This window comes from Danio aesculapii, chromosome 11 (assembly GCF_903798145.1).
Source record: "Danio aesculapii chromosome 11, fDanAes4.1, whole genome shotgun sequence".
NCBI classification, from domain to species: Eukaryota; Metazoa; Chordata; class Actinopteri; order Cypriniformes; family Danionidae; genus Danio; species Danio aesculapii.
Window position 1 is genome coordinate 10,483,138 of NC_079445.1, and position 16,705 is coordinate 10,499,842.

The 16,705-nt window shown below is 37.9% G+C and overlaps 1 protein-coding gene across 1 annotated transcript; it reads right to left on the minus strand.

Annotated features, from left to right (window-relative positions):
* Positions 1-727: 727 nt before the first annotated feature.
* ddx49 (DEAD (Asp-Glu-Ala-Asp) box polypeptide 49) lies at positions 728-16,496 on the minus strand. The gene is made up of 13 exons (XM_056468165.1): positions 16,236-16,496; positions 14,104-14,227; positions 13,917-14,002; positions 13,068-13,189; positions 12,798-12,985; positions 12,030-12,170; positions 8,055-8,130; positions 7,901-7,977; positions 7,706-7,803; positions 3,188-3,262; positions 2,680-2,768; positions 1,065-1,136; positions 728-957 (listed from the first exon to the last, which is right to left on the minus strand). Exons 1-13 carry the CDS (start codon positions 16,348-16,350, stop codon positions 814-816), a joined length of 1,407 nt encoding a protein of 468 aa, XP_056324140.1. The 5' UTR covers positions 16,351-16,496; the 3' UTR covers positions 728-813.
* Between the last annotated feature and the right edge of the window lie 209 nt (positions 16,497-16,705).

The window sequence follows — 16,705 nt, forward strand, 5'->3', positions numbered from 1 at the left end:
AAGAAAGATCCTCAAACATTTTTGAAACAAGTGAAGGATGAGTAAATAGCTTGGAAATTTTCCTCATGGATAGAATTTGCCATATTGGTTGAACTATCCCTTTAAATATGTAGTCCTGTATTGTAAAGGACTACCAAAACACTACTAGGCCTTGAGTGTATGCCCTTTGGTGGACAAAGCCAGAGCAACCAGCACCAAAAATGGGTTATGAAAAATCACAAAGATCTATTTTAACTCTTTAGGATAACACATTTAATCCATATACAAGCCCCATGGGGAGACACAGTGGCTCAGTGGTTAGCACTGTCACCTTACAGGAAGAAGGTCATTGGTTTAAATCCAGGCCGGGTCAGTTGGCGTTTCTGTGTGGATGTTCTCCCAGTGTTGGCGTGGGTTTCCCCGGGTGCTCTAGTTTCCCCCAGAGTCCAAAGACATGCGGTATAGGTGAATTGAATAAACTAAATTGGTCGTACAGCATGTGTGTGTAGAGGTTTCCCAGTAATGGGTTGCAGCTGGAAAGGGCATCCGCTGTGTAAAACATATGCTGGATAAGTTGACGGTTAATTCCGCTGTGGCGACCCCTGATGACTAAAGGGACTAAGCTGAAGGAAAATGAATGAATGAATATTTTGGTTTGGGTGGGCCAGCCTTCAATCTGAGTGGGCTAGTGCCACCCTGGTCCTTATGTAGCCTCAACACAGATTCATTCATGCATGTAGCAACACAGTCAACACTGCAAAACATGTTTATTTTGAATTATTAGCATATTTACGGTATATACATAATATCAAATTGTACAAAAGACAGAAAAAATTAAGAGTCAACTTCTGTCGCTTTTGCACTTTTCTCATGTTTTTTCTTTTCATTTTTGCTCTGGGCGCTTTTCCCTTTGAGTTTCTTATTTTTTCCTCGGATCTTTTCTAGCTCGTTTTTCCTTTTCTCTTCCAAATCTGGATCCTGCAATTTATTTAAAATTAGATCAAGGAAAAAATGTAAAACTATGCATGTACACAAAAATACTTCATATGAAACATAAATATACATATTTTTTTAAAATAACTCACTTTTCCATCCAGAATCATCTGCTTCCTTTTGTTTATCTTCTTTTTCTCATCAAAATCTGTCGACTCCAGTTTCTAAGAAAGAATTAACAATTGTAAAACTTCATAGCATGTTTTAGATATATAATAAGTGTATATACATTACCTGACAAAAGTCTTGACGCCTATCCAAGTTTTAGGAACAACAAATAATAACTTGACTTCTAGATGATCATTTGGTATCAGAAATGGCTTATATGAAAGGCAATGGCCTCTAGATTACGCTTATTTTACCAAAATAATATATGATCATGTCTTAATTTTTAATTATTTAATTAAGACAGTAAGGTCTGACTTTACTTAGACAAAAGTCTTGTCACTTAACAGAAATAACGTCCAGCATAGACTATAAAGTCATGGTGCAGCGGGAAAAGAATTAATATAGTGTATGACTGCCATGAGCTTGGAGGACTGCATCCATACATCTCTGCATTGACTAAAATATGCAATGTAATGTACATTTTATTGAATGCCATGTCAGCAACCAAGGCTATTGTCATAGCAGGAACATTTCATTAACAAATACACAATTAAAAATCAACAAACAAATGAAAACATAAATTAAATAAGATTTTTAGTGTTAATACATGATAAAAAAAAAGTATAAAATCTTTTCTTGTGTCACTTTGCTAAAAATGTCCTTAAGAGAGTTCATTTAATAAAAAAAAAGTATTCTGGAATCATTAAAAGCAGGACAGTCCAGTAAAATGTGTTTAATAGTAAGGGCAATTGTGCAGTACAAACACTGAGTAGGGTTTTCACCTTGGAGCAAAAAACTACACGTTATTCTTGTATGTCCAATACGACATCTTGTAAAAACCACTTGATCCAATCTAGTCTTACAATGTCTTAAAATTGTGTGTGAGATTTCAGGTTGGATTTCATATAATTTATTATTTTCCAATGCATCCCATTCCTCTTGCCACTTGTTTAAAATGTAAACATTAATAAAAGGTCTCATCTCTGATGGAGGAATTTGCAATGACTCAAATCACTTATTAATAAAGTCATCTGGAATGGCAAAGAAAGCGTTCTTGCAGGACTCCCAGAGTTCATCAAGATTCTTTGGATTCATCTTCAATGCCTCCTCCATCTTACCTCAGACATGCTCAATAATGTTCATGTCTGGTAATTGGGCTGGCCAATCCTGGAGCGCCTTGATCTTCTTTGCTTTCAGGAACTTCGATGTGGAGGCTGAAGTATGAGGAGCGCTATCCTGCTGAAGAATTTGCACTTTCCTGGCATTTGTAACTTAATGGGCTGCACAAATGTCTTGACACCTCAGGGTGTTGATGTTGCCATTCACTCTGCAGATCTCTTGCACGCCCCATAATGAATGCAACCCCAAACCATGATTTTTCCTTTACCAAACCTGACTGATTTCTGTGAGAATCTCAATAGGTCTTCTGCAGTATTTGTGATGACTGGGATGCAGTTCAACAGATTATTCATCTGAAAAATCTACCTTCTGCCACTTTTCCAAATGATCAACAAAAAGTCAAGTAAGTATTTGTTGCTCTTAAAACTAGGATCGATGACTTTTGTCAGGTAATGTATGTGTATATATAAATTCTCTCACAATTTCACACTGCCGTCTCGTTACATTGACTTGCGTAAGGATCTTCAGCACCTCTTTTTCTTCAATAGGAAACTCTTTCAGTTTTGTTTCTAAACACACAAAACAGCATTCAAGCAAATGTACATGTAAAGCATGGACGTAAATTTGGTTTTATATTCACACATTCAGCCTTGCTCCTTGATAAAATAAATTTTAAAATTTATTATTTTTTAAATTCTAAATCGGCAAATCATATTAGCAAAAGTCATACAAATGATCAAAGTAGAGAATTGTTCACAGTCAATTAAATACTGGTAATGTTGTTTTGAAGTCTTCAGAACCAATATTCAAATTAGCATGGTAAACATTATACCATGTCATATGTTGTCACTGAACTAATGTGCGAATATAAAACCAACTTTACCTCAATATGTAAAGCAAGCATTTATATTGCAATTTTACTTAAATTGTTGAGTTATCTTTCAGATCCAGTGCTCTCTAAAATAAGCGGTTTTAGTGGTAAACTTACGGTTTTGTTCCTCTATGGCATTGATGAGGTGAATGTCATACTGTGTGACTAGAGTGATTGATACTCCTTTTCGGCCTAGACATAAAACATAAAGAAAAAAGAAAAAAAAGATTCTCAGATGTAGTGTTTACTGTATTTAAACTGGGCGCAGTTAACATTTGCTCAAGCATCTGGCAAAAGTTCATTGTTGTATGCTAAAAGACATCTTTGCCACTTCTGAATTATTATTTTAAAGGCGCAGCATATGCACGTTTGACACCCAGTGGTTGAACTAGGTATTGTATGCCTGGTTCAAAACACATGCAAGCGCAAATTGCCAGATTGACAACACCAACAAGAGTGAGCCTGACTACCGAGCCTGAAGGCGACGGCCCGCAAAAGAAGGAATGTTTTCATATTAAAAGGAGTTTTTATCCTAACCAAAACCTGAAATGTATACTTTAGAAATGGCTTCTATTTCTAGCAACAGGAGAACAACAGGAACAATATCCTGAAAAACAGAATAAACTGACAATGATCACCTCAGGTAATGATGTGAGTTTGATGTGATGCGAGTTTGCCATTTTACATGACATTTATTGTCACACTACTGAAAGCAGCAGCAGATAATTCACCTCAAATCTTGAAAATAAAATAAACCATTTTATATTGAACTTTAGAACTGTGACTCAGTGCAAGCCAACACATATCAGTGATTCAGCATGTACATTTAATAATGGTAAAGAGGTTTAATATGAATTATTTAGATTGTTAAACCTCATTTCGTTGGAGTGCAGTAAGTGCACTATTCTTTAATTCTGAATGGCTGTATTTAAATTTCTGTCTTGTTTCGTCTGGTGCAAACAGCCCAATTGCTTATCACTGCATATCTCATCATGTAGCGTGTTGTTGAGACATGGGGTTACAACGTAACCTGCTCACCTAATGTTTACATTTGTAATATTTATATTATTTGCTAATCAATAACCATCTCATGTGGAACTCTAAATCTGCGTCTCATTTCGGAGTCTGTTACTGAACACCGGTCAGCTGCTGAAATTTAATTGGCTAAACTGGCAGTGGGCAGGTTCAGTGTGGCCTCAGTTCAGTGTTGACACCATATGGGCAAACCAAGTAATGCTAAAACAATTGAAGGTATGAGCTGCACATACTGTACATTGTACAGGCAATTACAAAAATTGGCCAGTGTGAATGCTGTTCTGATGATGAAATTTGCATTATGAACTGCACACAAACTCTAAAATATGCATAATACTGATATTTGGGTGTTAGTGTCAAAGTCTGCGTGAACCAGAAGTTGCTGAGACTTTTATTTCAGTATGTTGATGTACTTCCAACTGAAGCAGAATGTTGAGTAGGGGGCGGGGTTTTCTCTTTGTGCATCATTCCTTCATAGGTCACTAATGGTAAGAGGGGCGTGGTTAAGGATATTAAATATACAGTTTCTATGGAAGCCCTCAAGTTGATGACAACAGAGAAGGACCACCACTTCCAAGTGAGAAGCAAATGGTCAGACTTTGAAAATGATCAAAACAAAAGATTTGCATAGCTTAATTGTTCATCTAAAGGTGCGTTTACACCAGAAACAGATGAATTATCAAGCGCAAGTGATTTACATGGTAAATCCAGATTACAATTTATTCAAAACTCTGCAGCTAGAACACTCATACCAAATGTTCTGCTCATATAACCCCAATCTTGTATGGCCTCCTTTGGCTCCCAGTTGCATACCGTAGTAAATTTAAAATTCTCCTCCTTGCAATTAGATCCTTAAATGGCCTAGCTCCCTCTTATCTTTGCAACATGCTTGTCCTCTTCATCCCTACTCGCTCACTACGTTCCTGTGACTCTGGCCTTCTTGCTGTCCCTCGGTATCGCCTCTCTTCAATGGGGGGGGGGGGGGGGGGGGGGGGCAGATCATTTAGGCCCAATCACAATTCTTTTTTTGTACCCCTTACCCCTTCCCTTTGGCCCTTAAAACCAAGTGTGAAGGAGAAGGGCTTCAAATTTTACCCCAAAGAATTGGGACAGCACTACAGCACCTGCACACGTCGTCATCATGTCATTGCGATCTCTTGCTTCATAAGAGATCAGACGATCGCGACGGCTGTAGTTATTCCAGTTGGGTTATTTTTTGGTATTTATCTTCAGGAAATCACTGAAGGCATATATTATGTTATCATAATGATCTAATGTGGCAATAAGATTGTAACTGTATCGTGCATTTACACAGTGGCCATATTCATCTATGTTAACACACCAAAAACAACATTAACATTATAGCAGACACCATAAAAAGCTCATTCCCAGCCACTAGACTTTTCTTACAGGGTATTCGAGTGTCATCGAGTGTCAGAATGTTGTGGGACTGCTGTACAGGAGTTATGATTATGGATTATAGCTCGCAAAATTTAGCAGGTTTTATTTTAACTGTTTTTTTTTTAAAGCATGACGGTAAAACACGAACTCGGTTATGAATATAATAAAACGTGTTTGTTTGTTGTAAATATCTGTAATAATGACAAAAAAAATACTAATTTGTAGATCTCCGTGCTTCCGGGTGCAGCTGTGGCTGGTGTATTCTGGGAAATTTTCTTAGCCCTTGGTTGAGTGTGGTCCTGAAAAATCTTCATCTGAAGGGGTATCTACCCCTTGCCCTTAGCCCTACGCCTTCAAGCTAAAGAGAATTGGGACACCACTACGCCTTCACGGGAACGCGCAGTAGGGGTAAGGGGAAGGGCTAAGGGGTAGAATTGGGATTGGGCCTTAGTGTCATTGCACCCAAACTTTGAATCTCTCTACCATGCTCACTCTGTTCTGTTAATAATATCTCAGAATTTAAACCTTTACTTTAAACTCAATTGTTTTCTGAATGTTACACTTCTGATTTGATAAACTGACTACTTAGTTTGGTCATCCTGTACTCTGCTTAATGCGTGAATCGCTCGAGTTGGAAAATCTGAACTTCAGCGGACATTCGCGGCACGTTAACCAATCATGAGCTTGCTCTTGCAGGAGAGTGATTATGACGTAGTGCCTGTTGTTGGTGTCCTGAGGGGAAATCCTCTAGCCGGCACCGGACAACAGCTCATCAAACTGGACTCGGCTCAGACAAAAGCACCACTGAAAGTAGGCTTGTCACGATAGACGGTGTTGACGGTGTTACTGGTTTTAAGATGCAACACTGGTGACCAGTGGTGCCGTAAGGTTGTGGGGGGGGGAGGTTAGGCCGATTTTAAGGGCCCATACATTTAGGGGTTCCCAGAGACATAATAAAGGGCCCGCGATAACCCCCCTTTTTCACTTTCATCCACGACCCCTCTCCACCACAATCCTACCCCCCTTCAATTTCATCAGCGATCAACAACACGCCCCCCCCGGGTCATTACTTTCATCCGCGAGAACTATAAAAAACTAAATGTAGCATGTCTCGCTGTCATTTGAAACATGCAATTTATAACACACCAGAGCTGTAGTCTATGCAGTGTGTAAACTTACAGGGAGTGTTGGTCAATAGTCACACTGCGCACCACGTTACTGAACTCCAATATCTCTGAGGGAGATTATGTTACCTGATAGACAATATTAACATTAGAGATTTTACAATTGAAAGGTATTTTTAAAATGAACAACACGCAAATAACAAAACAAATAAAACTGGTCCCGTGGAGTTCAGCACTTGACACCTTGCCAGTGTATGATGTGTATAGCGCCCTTATGCAGCGCGTGTTGGCAATTCCAGCAAAACTGAAAGTGAAAGTATAATACGCATGCATTTTTAAGCTATTTAAAAGCAGAAAAATGAGGAAACCCCCACCCCCATGGTGATACGGGTATTAACAGTGTTGTCACGTGTCGATTAACCGGTGGGGAAATTTCCTCATCGTCACAACCCAAGCTGAAAGCTTCCGTCATTCAGGTACAGTTTCTGGAGGAGTTTATGAACTCACAGAACTGGGTGCACCTCCGAAAGAATCTAGTGAACTCGGACACGGCTCCGAACGAATAAATGCTGTTTTCAGCCTTCATAAAGCACATAAACACAGCTATTCTCTCAATAAAATCCATGTTAGCCATTTAGCAACGTAGCTAGAATTACCGGGCAGACAGAAGTCCCGCCCGTGACACGAATCCACATCTAAGTGAATTTGAATTTTTAAGTGAAGTGAATTTGACGCGCAAATGACATGAGTAAACTCAAAATGCTCACACGGCTATTTACACGCAAATAGCAGGATTTAATCCTGAGTGCTGAGTCTGGTATAACAACAGTAGCATAACAAGCGTCAAAATAACAATGTGAGCTAGCAAATTAAACATCGTAAATTTAGATTTTTGACAAATTTAATAGATAGTTCAGGAAAAACATTTTAAATATTATTAGTAGCAGCCAAAACCTGCTGTTAATAATGGTTCTAAAGAAAAACAACAATAGCTTATTTGCAACCTACAAAAACAATTGCTTTAATCAAACCGGCTTTCAATTATGTTGTTAACAGAGGTGTAAACTGAACTCACCAGCTCGAGCAGTTCGTCCTACTCTGTGGATGTAGATTTTTGGCAAGCCTGGTGTGTTGTGATTAATAACAACTTGAACTGTGGGGATATCCAAACCCCTTCGGTTAAAAACAGAACAAGAAAAGAGAACTAAATTAGAAAAAGGCAAAAAGATTCCAAGTATTGGTGAGTTGTGTTAGGAAGTGTTTTCTGTACCTGGCAGCTACATCTGTGGCTATGAGAATTTTGAAGACGTTAGACTTGAATTTTGCAAGGTTGGCAAAACGCTGTCTCTGTAAAAGAGAAGAACCATTAGTACGGACATTAGGGGCTGAGTAAGAATCAATTTTAACTACATAATTTCACTTACCTGCTTCATCATTGAGTGCAGAGAGATGGTTGGGAAATTGAATTCCCGCAGCATCATAGTGAGTATCTGACAGCTCCTGGAACATTAGAACAACAATACTGCATAACAACGTCCTTTTAGATAATATTTAAATGATTTTTTACACTTTACAATAAGGCTGCTTTAGTTAATGCTAATTTATAGATTTACTAACATGAACATTTATTAAAGAGCCCCTATTATGAGTTTTTGAAAATCACCATACATGCAGTGCGTAACACAGCTCTAAGTGAACGGAAACATCTAGATGAGGTTTAAATCTGAAAGTGCACCGTGCACTGTATTTGAAACTATTGATTCTTTTGAGTTGACTCAAAATCAGATGGATTACCCATCCCTGTTTGGATCTTTTGCCTGCACGTGTCGATGTTGATACAGGACATTGCCAAATACGAAGTACTGAGTCCGGTAAAATGTGAACGTGCCTTTCCCTTCAGACACTAGCCGAGTGCGAGAGATAATGGGATTGATCATGACGCGAAGATTACTATCACTGAGAGATGCCCAGACATGCGGCTGTGGGGAATAACGGCTAACTACTTCATGAGCGTGGTGGGTGTCATCGGACTGGGTCATCGGACCAATCACTGCAGATTAGCATAGGGTTTGGGAACAAATTAATAACTGAACAAATCATATGGGAGTCGTTGGGATAATTAGATAATTAACAAATAAATGTATATGATAAGACAATAACAGCCTGTTGTTGGTGACCCCAAAACAAAAACATGACATTTAATAATGCATAATAGGGGCTCTAAAATTATAGTTCAACATTAACTAATCCATTATGAAAATCCAAGTCATAAGGTGGCGTTAAAGGATCAAAAACACAAAGCTGACAGAAAAAACTGTCTGAGTGATGCTAATGTAGCATACAATAACCTGTACATTATTCAGTCACAAGATGATATCTAAGACTCAAAAACTCAAAGCTGACAGAAACAAAACTGTCTGAGTGAAGCTAATGGAGCATGCAATAACCTGTACATTATTCAGACACAAGATGGCGTCAAAGAGACAAAAACCCAAAGCTGAAATACACAAAGCTAACCGAGTCAAGCTAACATAGCATACAATAACCTGTACATTATTCAGACACAAGATGGCGGTAAAAAGCCAAAAATCACAAAGCTAGCTGACTGAAACAAAACTGGCTAGCGTTCTGTCATGTTTAAAATCACAAAGCTGGCTGAAACAAAACCGGCTGAGTGAAGCTAATGGGGCATTCAATAACCTGTACATTATTCGGTCACAAGATGATGTCATAGGCTGCATTTACACTGCACTGTTCAAGTGACTCAATTCCGATTTTTTTTCTCCTATGTGGCACAGATCGGATATGCCCCATGTTCGTGTAAGCAGGAACAAATCACATGAATTCCGATTTACTCAAATGAGATTCAGGCCTTGTTCATATGTGGAAATTTATCCGATATGAATCGGATCTGTGTTCTCGTGTCTGCAGTGTAAACAGGTAGATCGGATTTTCACCTGTGCATGCGAGTCGCGCATCAATAAAAACCATAGCGAACAACATCAAGTATGACACTTTCTTTTCAGAACAGACTTCAGCAGAGTCCCAAACCTTAAAATCTCATACACAAGGACTTAAACAGCTTTCGTATTGTCATATAGCACAGGTATTTAAGCATGTTAACGAGAGCGAGAGAGCGCAATGTCTGCCGCGTAACCAATATAAACTAATATAAAACTAGTGCATACATCACATGCATAAATCACGCCATGGACATTACAGTAAGATGCCTACTAGTTTAAAAAGCCTATATATCAAAAGAAGATTGACAAATGAGAACCTTTCTGTCATAAACTATAGTAAAACAGCTTGTCAAAAGCTGCAAACAGATTACATACAGGAATTGAGAAAAGACCACTCTTTAATTATCAGCTCTTAGTCAGTGCCCACTCTTTTTTTTCCTGATCATTGCGCCTTTGCCGTGTGCTGTGTAAATGCAGACGATCGGATACGAGATGATATAAGCAGATCATCAAAAAAATCAGATACAGTCACAAAATCGGAACTGACCATCAAGATCTGCAGTGTAAATGCAGCCAAAGAGACAAAATAACAAAGCTGACTGAAACAAAACCGACTGAGTGAAGCTAATGTAGCATACAACAACCTGTATTTCAGTCACAAGATGGCGTCAAGGAGTCAAAATCACAAAGCTGGCTGAAACAAAACCGACTGAGTGAAGCTAATGTAGCATACAACAACCTGTACATTATTCAGTCACAAGATGATACCAAAGAGTCAAAAACGCAAAGCTGACAGAAACAAAACTGAATGAAAGAAGCTAATGTAGCATACAATAACCTGTACATTATTCAGACACAAGATGGCGTCAAACAGTCAAAAAATGAAAGCTGACAGTAATGAAACTAGATAAATTAAGCATATGCTAACCTACGTATTATTCATATTAATATTATTTACAAGATGGCGCCAAACAGTCAAAAACAGCATTGTGACAGACAAGCAGATATATTCAACATATTCACTGACGGTCAAGGTAATTGACCCCCACTCACCATCATGAACAGCACTGTGGCTGCAGTAGAGTCATTCAGGTTCCTGGGCACCACCATCTCTCAGGATCTGAAGTGGGACACTCATATAGACTCTATTGTGAAGAAAGCCCAGCAGAGACTGTACTTCCTTCGTCAGCTGAGGAAGTTCAACCTGCCACAGGAGCTGCTCGTACAGTTCTACTCAGCTGTCATCCAATCCATCCTCTGCACTTCAATCACCGTCTGGTTCGGCTCAGCTGCCAAAACTGACCTCCGTAGACTACAGCGAATAGTCCGGACTGCTGAACGAATCACTGGCACTACCCTTCCTACACTTCAAGAACTGTACTCTTCCAGAGTGAGTAAAAGGGCTCGCAAAATCACTCTGGACGCCTCACACCCAGCACACTACCTGTTCGAACTGTTACCGTCTGGTCGGCGCTTCAGAGCACCGAGCACAAAAACAGCCAGACACAGGAAAAGTTTCTTTCCTCAGGCTGTCTACCTTATGAACAGTTAAATATTCCCCTACTGTGCAATAAATATGTGCAATACTTTCTCATACGCACTTGTACACAGCACCTTATATCAATATACAATGCAATACTTTCTACATTCGCACTTGTACACAGCACCTTATAACCTGTATATTTATAACAATCTGTACATACAACTCAACAACTCAACATCCAGGTTTCTTCACTAACCGCATCTGTTTAATGTTCATCATTTTTTATTATTATTATTTTATTTTTTCAGATTATTTTGTGTTGTCACTTGTCACTTTATGTACACTGGAAGCTTCTGTAGCCAAAACAAATTCCTTGTGTGTGTGAAGCACACTTGGCAATAAAACCGATTCTGATTCTGATTCTGATTCTGATTCTGATTCAAAGATCCCGGATGAGCCCAAGTTGTTCAGCAGTTGGTAACTGGAATGTCATGACTGAACCAATCAGAATTGAATACCCTGGACAGCAGTGTATGAACACTAACTAATTGTTATACTAATAACATTAATTAATTGTTAGTTCTTAAAAAGAACTAACAATTAATGACTTATCTGAACAAAACAACGATGAATAAATACCATAATTAATGCATTGTTCATTATTTGTTCGTATAATTAAAACTTTCAATAACAGAGTTTCACTTATTGCAAAGTGTTACCTGAAAACGTGAGAGGTGTTTGCTAACATAAAGCTACATTGACTTGCACAGTTACCAAAATATATTGGTTATTTAATTTTCTAGTGACTTAACTAAAAAGCAATGTGACATAGCCCACTTATTTAAGGTAATTCTATTCACTTTGAAAAGTAGCCACTCAATCTGAGGCATCATTCATGCTAATTTCAAAAGATTATGATCGCTATTAGAGATTTGCTTAACTTGTGAACTTACTTGCATGTGTTGGTGAATATTATGATAGACCAATCATCATGTTCATCCTGGAAGGTTTGGATGAGATGGACCAGGTAAGCATCTTTAACTTTCTCAGGAGTGAGGATGAATCTCTGATCCAGTTCTTCCACTGTTCGCACACTGACAGAAAGAGAGAGACAGAGTCAAAACAGGTCTGATGCACACAATAGCCCTCAATAGCCCCCTTTTGAATATCTGGGATCAGAACCACAGCTCCACGTGCTTTAGAGGCAAATTATTGTGTAACTGCTTACATAACAGCATAGTCTGGTCAGTGGTCGCATACAAACTACTCTAGGTCAGTTTTAAAAAGTCTGTGTAAAACATATGCTGGGTAAGTTGCCGATTCATTCCGCTGTGGTGACCCCTGACAAATCAGGGACTAAGCAGAATGAAAAAAAAGAGTAAAATTCAGTAGTTTTTATTTGTATTCCCTTTAACATATGCCTATAGTATGGCCATTTCTCAGTGTTGATTTAATTAACTGACTAACATTTATTTACTAACGATAATTTATTGCAAAGTGTTTTAATTTAACTAGTAATATCATAACAACTTAAGGTCAATTTCAGTGATAAAAGTTCAGCAATTACTCGAAACAAGAACGTTTTATACTGCCAGAAGCCTAACACCAGCCACTGACACTTCTGCTTCCTGATCTGAAACCAGCAGGAGCTCAATTCCAGAAAAACAATTCAGCACTTTACATTTCTTCATTCTCCCAATACATATGTGAGAGTGACTTACTCTGATTTGTGCTCCCAGAAGAAGGGTCTGTTCATAGCGATGCTCTGCAGCTGCTGGAGTGTGTCTGTGAGCGTGGCACTGAACAGAAGCGTCTGCCGTTTTGCTGGCACCGCACTGAGAATAACCTCTAAATCTTTAGTAAAATCAGTACAGCCCTGCTCCAGAAGACGGTCAGCTTCATCCAGGATCTGTCAAAAGACACATGGCAATTAAATCACAACTGCTTTGATAGAAAAAATAGCTTTAAGGCAAATAAAATTATCGCCTTACTAGAAATTGAATTCTGTTCAGGTTAATTGTGTCAGAGCTGCGAATGTGATCAGCAAGTCGTCCCGGTGTGGCAACAACAACATGTGGCTTTTTTGACAACTCCAAACCCTGAGTAACCATGTCTAATGGAGGAAAAAGAAAGAATAAAGGTTGTCTTTTCATGCATATATGATCATAGAAAGTACAGTTATCAACATTGTAAATGTCATAAAGGATGACTTAAGGCCCTGGTATACTTTCAACAAAGTTCTATTTCATTTGAGGAAAAAAAGAAGGTCAAAACAAGGCTCAGTGATGGTATACTGTTTCCGAACACCACTGCAGTGGGCAGGGTTGTAAATGGTTTCAGGCTGCACACAATGACATCACACAACGCAACAGTGATGGCGGCTGAGTGAGAAGGATGCTGTTGTAGCCATTTTTGAAAGCATACTTTTATTTTGTTTAAATATTACTTGTTTGCCTTTTGTTTTGTTGTAAATTTTTTGGTTGTGAATTTTAAAAAAGCATGGTAAATGGTACGGCAGTACACTAAAAGATTTGCCACGGAGAGACACAGAATGGATCTGTCCATGTATGTAATCTCATAGAAAACACGAAACCACACAGCAAAAATGACAACGAGTTCCAGAGTCCACCCACTGATTGCATGATCGCAACAGACCAATCTCAGCTCAAAGGTGTTCAGGAGCCAAAACAAACTCCCCCAAAGTTTTGCTTTGGTGAGATGTTTCGAACTGCTGCAATAACTCAATAAAAAAAGCTATTGTGGCCACAGATTTTCTTTGAAATAACGGAATTTCTCGATTTCGCTTAAAATACACTGAATCCTTAAGTAAAAGCTCTTACCCATTCCTCCCACAATGATACAGTCTTTTAAGCCAAGTGGCTTCCCTAACACTCGGAATTGTTCTGCAATTTGGTAAGCAAGCTCTCTGGAAAGAAAACAAACAAAAAATGAATTTCATGGAAATTTAGGCATGTAAATAAGGACTTAAATGTTTTAACTGTAACTATTATAAGTAACAAAGTAAACCTGGTGGGTGTTAACACCAAGCAGAAAACACCATAAGGGTCCTCAGACAACTTCTGCAGTACTGGGAGAACAAATGCTGCTGTTTTTCCACTTCCAGTTTTTGCACAGCCCATGCAATCCCGACCTATGATTAAGACAGAAAACACACACAAAATACACACTCAGTTTAGAATAACCCCTGAGGACAAGTAAAAGATCAGACGATGTATATTATTAAAACATTTAATTATGCTATTTACATTTGTTTAGAATATAAAAAGGATTACCGTTTAATAATTTAATTGTGGTTATGGTTATTGGTTGAACAGTTTAAATTTAAACAACATTTTACATTGGGGTAAAGTTGGCTTTATATTAAGACATTTGAATTTACAAATATTAACACATTTAATAACACTTTGACATTTAATATGGAGATTGGCAAGGGACGTGATGATGGGGAAAAAACTGGGTGGGAGAGAAAAGAACAGAATGATAGGATAACATATTTTTTTACGTTTTTGCGTTCCCTCGCAAAACATTTTTTTCCACAAACACTTCCTGTTCACTTCATGCATGTCAACCCTCCCGTTTTTAGGGATTCTCCCATATTTTACCATTCTATCCCACTATCATCCTATCATTAAATATTTTCCCATATTTCTGATATACTTTTAATCTTCAAAGAACGCTGAAATTAATATAAAAATGTCTCCATTCACTTTCTTTCCATTAAAGCTGTGTGCCCTTCATATGCAACCTCTGAATCACTGAATGCATGTATAAGTGCTGACTGATGGATGCGCTCCGTATAATAAACTGATTCCAGATCAGCTTCTGTTCACGCCAATTTGGTAAATCCTTAATTTTGAGCCCTGAAAAGTCATGTAAAATAAAAACTAATTGTAATACGACACCATGGGAGATGACACTATGACCCATTTGCTCGTGCACATAAAGCAAGCTCATGCACAACACACAAAAAAGTGAAACGAATGAGGAGACATGCGGACATAACACACAATTTAAATCAAGAAATTTTTGCATGTCATAGTCACATATATGCAGATAAAATAAATTTTCTCAACAACAAAATTGTGGCTAGTAATAATGGTGTTTGGCTAGTAATGTTGGAAATCTACTAGCCACAGTGACTGGTGGTCAAAAAAGGTAATGTCAAGCCCTGCTCCTAATCATCCCCATAAGATAATGAGCTTTATCACTCTGTCTCCTCTCCACCAATCAGCTGGTGTGTGGCGTGCAGTCTGGCGCAATATGGTTGCCGTCGTGTCATACAGGTGAATGAGGAGATCCCCTCCATTGTGTAAATCGCTTTGAGTGTCTTGAAACGCGCTGTATAAATGTAAGGAATTATTTTTGTTATTATTATTATTATTATTAATTGAATGTGAAAGTCTAAATGTGCAAATATAAAAACAACTTTACCTCAACACATTTAAAACCTAAATTACAAATGTTACACACTGTGGTTTGATTATATTATTGTAAAAAATTATAACTATGATTACTTTTAACAGCATTAAAGTAAGTTTTGCATTATACTATAACGCATTATGCAATAAGTGACAATAAACAAAACAGACTTAAAATTTTAAACACTATTATTGTTTCATTCATTCATTTTCCTTCTACTTAGTCTCTTTATTTATCAGCGGAACTGCCAACTTATGAAGTATCTGTTTTACACAGCGGATGCCCTTTCAGCTGCAACTCAATACTGGGAAACCCCCATACACAAACATACACTACGGACAATTTAGCTTATTTAATTAACCTATATTCACCTAACATGCAAACTCCACACAGAAACGCCAACTGACCCAGCCAGGACTCGAACCAGCTAACTTCTTGCTGTGAGGCGACAGTGCTAACCACTGAGCCACCGTGTCGCCCACTCTTTTTTTGACAATTGAAAATCAGTGCAAAGTTTGTGACAGTGACAGGCCTATTACTAAAACATTCTGTAGTCTTTCACTGCATTCACTGCTTAAAATCTATAACGTTATGCAACGTATTGACATAACATTATAGTAGTCAGCATTTGAACTAAATCAACCCTTTCATTAAAGCCGTCCTAAAACTATTGAACAACACCCATTCGTGTCATGGTTTGACTATTTTGATCTACTTACCGTCTAATATAGCAGGGATACACTTCTCCTGTACTGCGGTCGGTCGGCTGATGCCCATCTGCTTACACTGCTGGATCAGCCACTCAGACAGCCCGAGAGACTCAAACGTGGCCATTCCAACTCGGTCAGTTAAAAATGAAATACGAAAAACATATACGAAATACGAAAAATTAAATAGGAAAAACAACACTAGTTTGTATATTCTTGCTTCTAGCGCCACTAAACTGACAACAATCTTCCTCGTGTGAGTCTATGTCAGACGCGTACATTAGACGTCATAGTATGACGTAATGAGATAAAACACGCCTTTTAAGTTTTGTGTTTTTCAAAGCATATATATATATATATATATATATATATATATATATATATATATATATATATATATATATATATATATATATATATATATTATTTTTATATTATATTATTATATAATATAATAGTATTATATATACTATTATTTTTTC

Bases quoted from the DNA above. Each gene is read 5' to 3' on its own strand.
- ddx49 (XM_056468165.1), bottom strand. From the start codon at position 16,350: ATGGCCACGTTTGAGTCTCTCGGGCTGTCTGAGTGGCTGATCCAGCAG. The intron at 7,804-7,900 runs GTACAGAAAACA...TTTTAACCGAAG, and splicing joins GCCACAGATGTAGCTGCCAG to GGGTTTGGATATCCCCACAG. The intron at 1,137-2,679 runs GTGAGAGAATTT...ATTCTTTCTTAG, and splicing joins CGAGACGGCAGTGTGAAATT to AAACTGGAGTCGACAGATTT.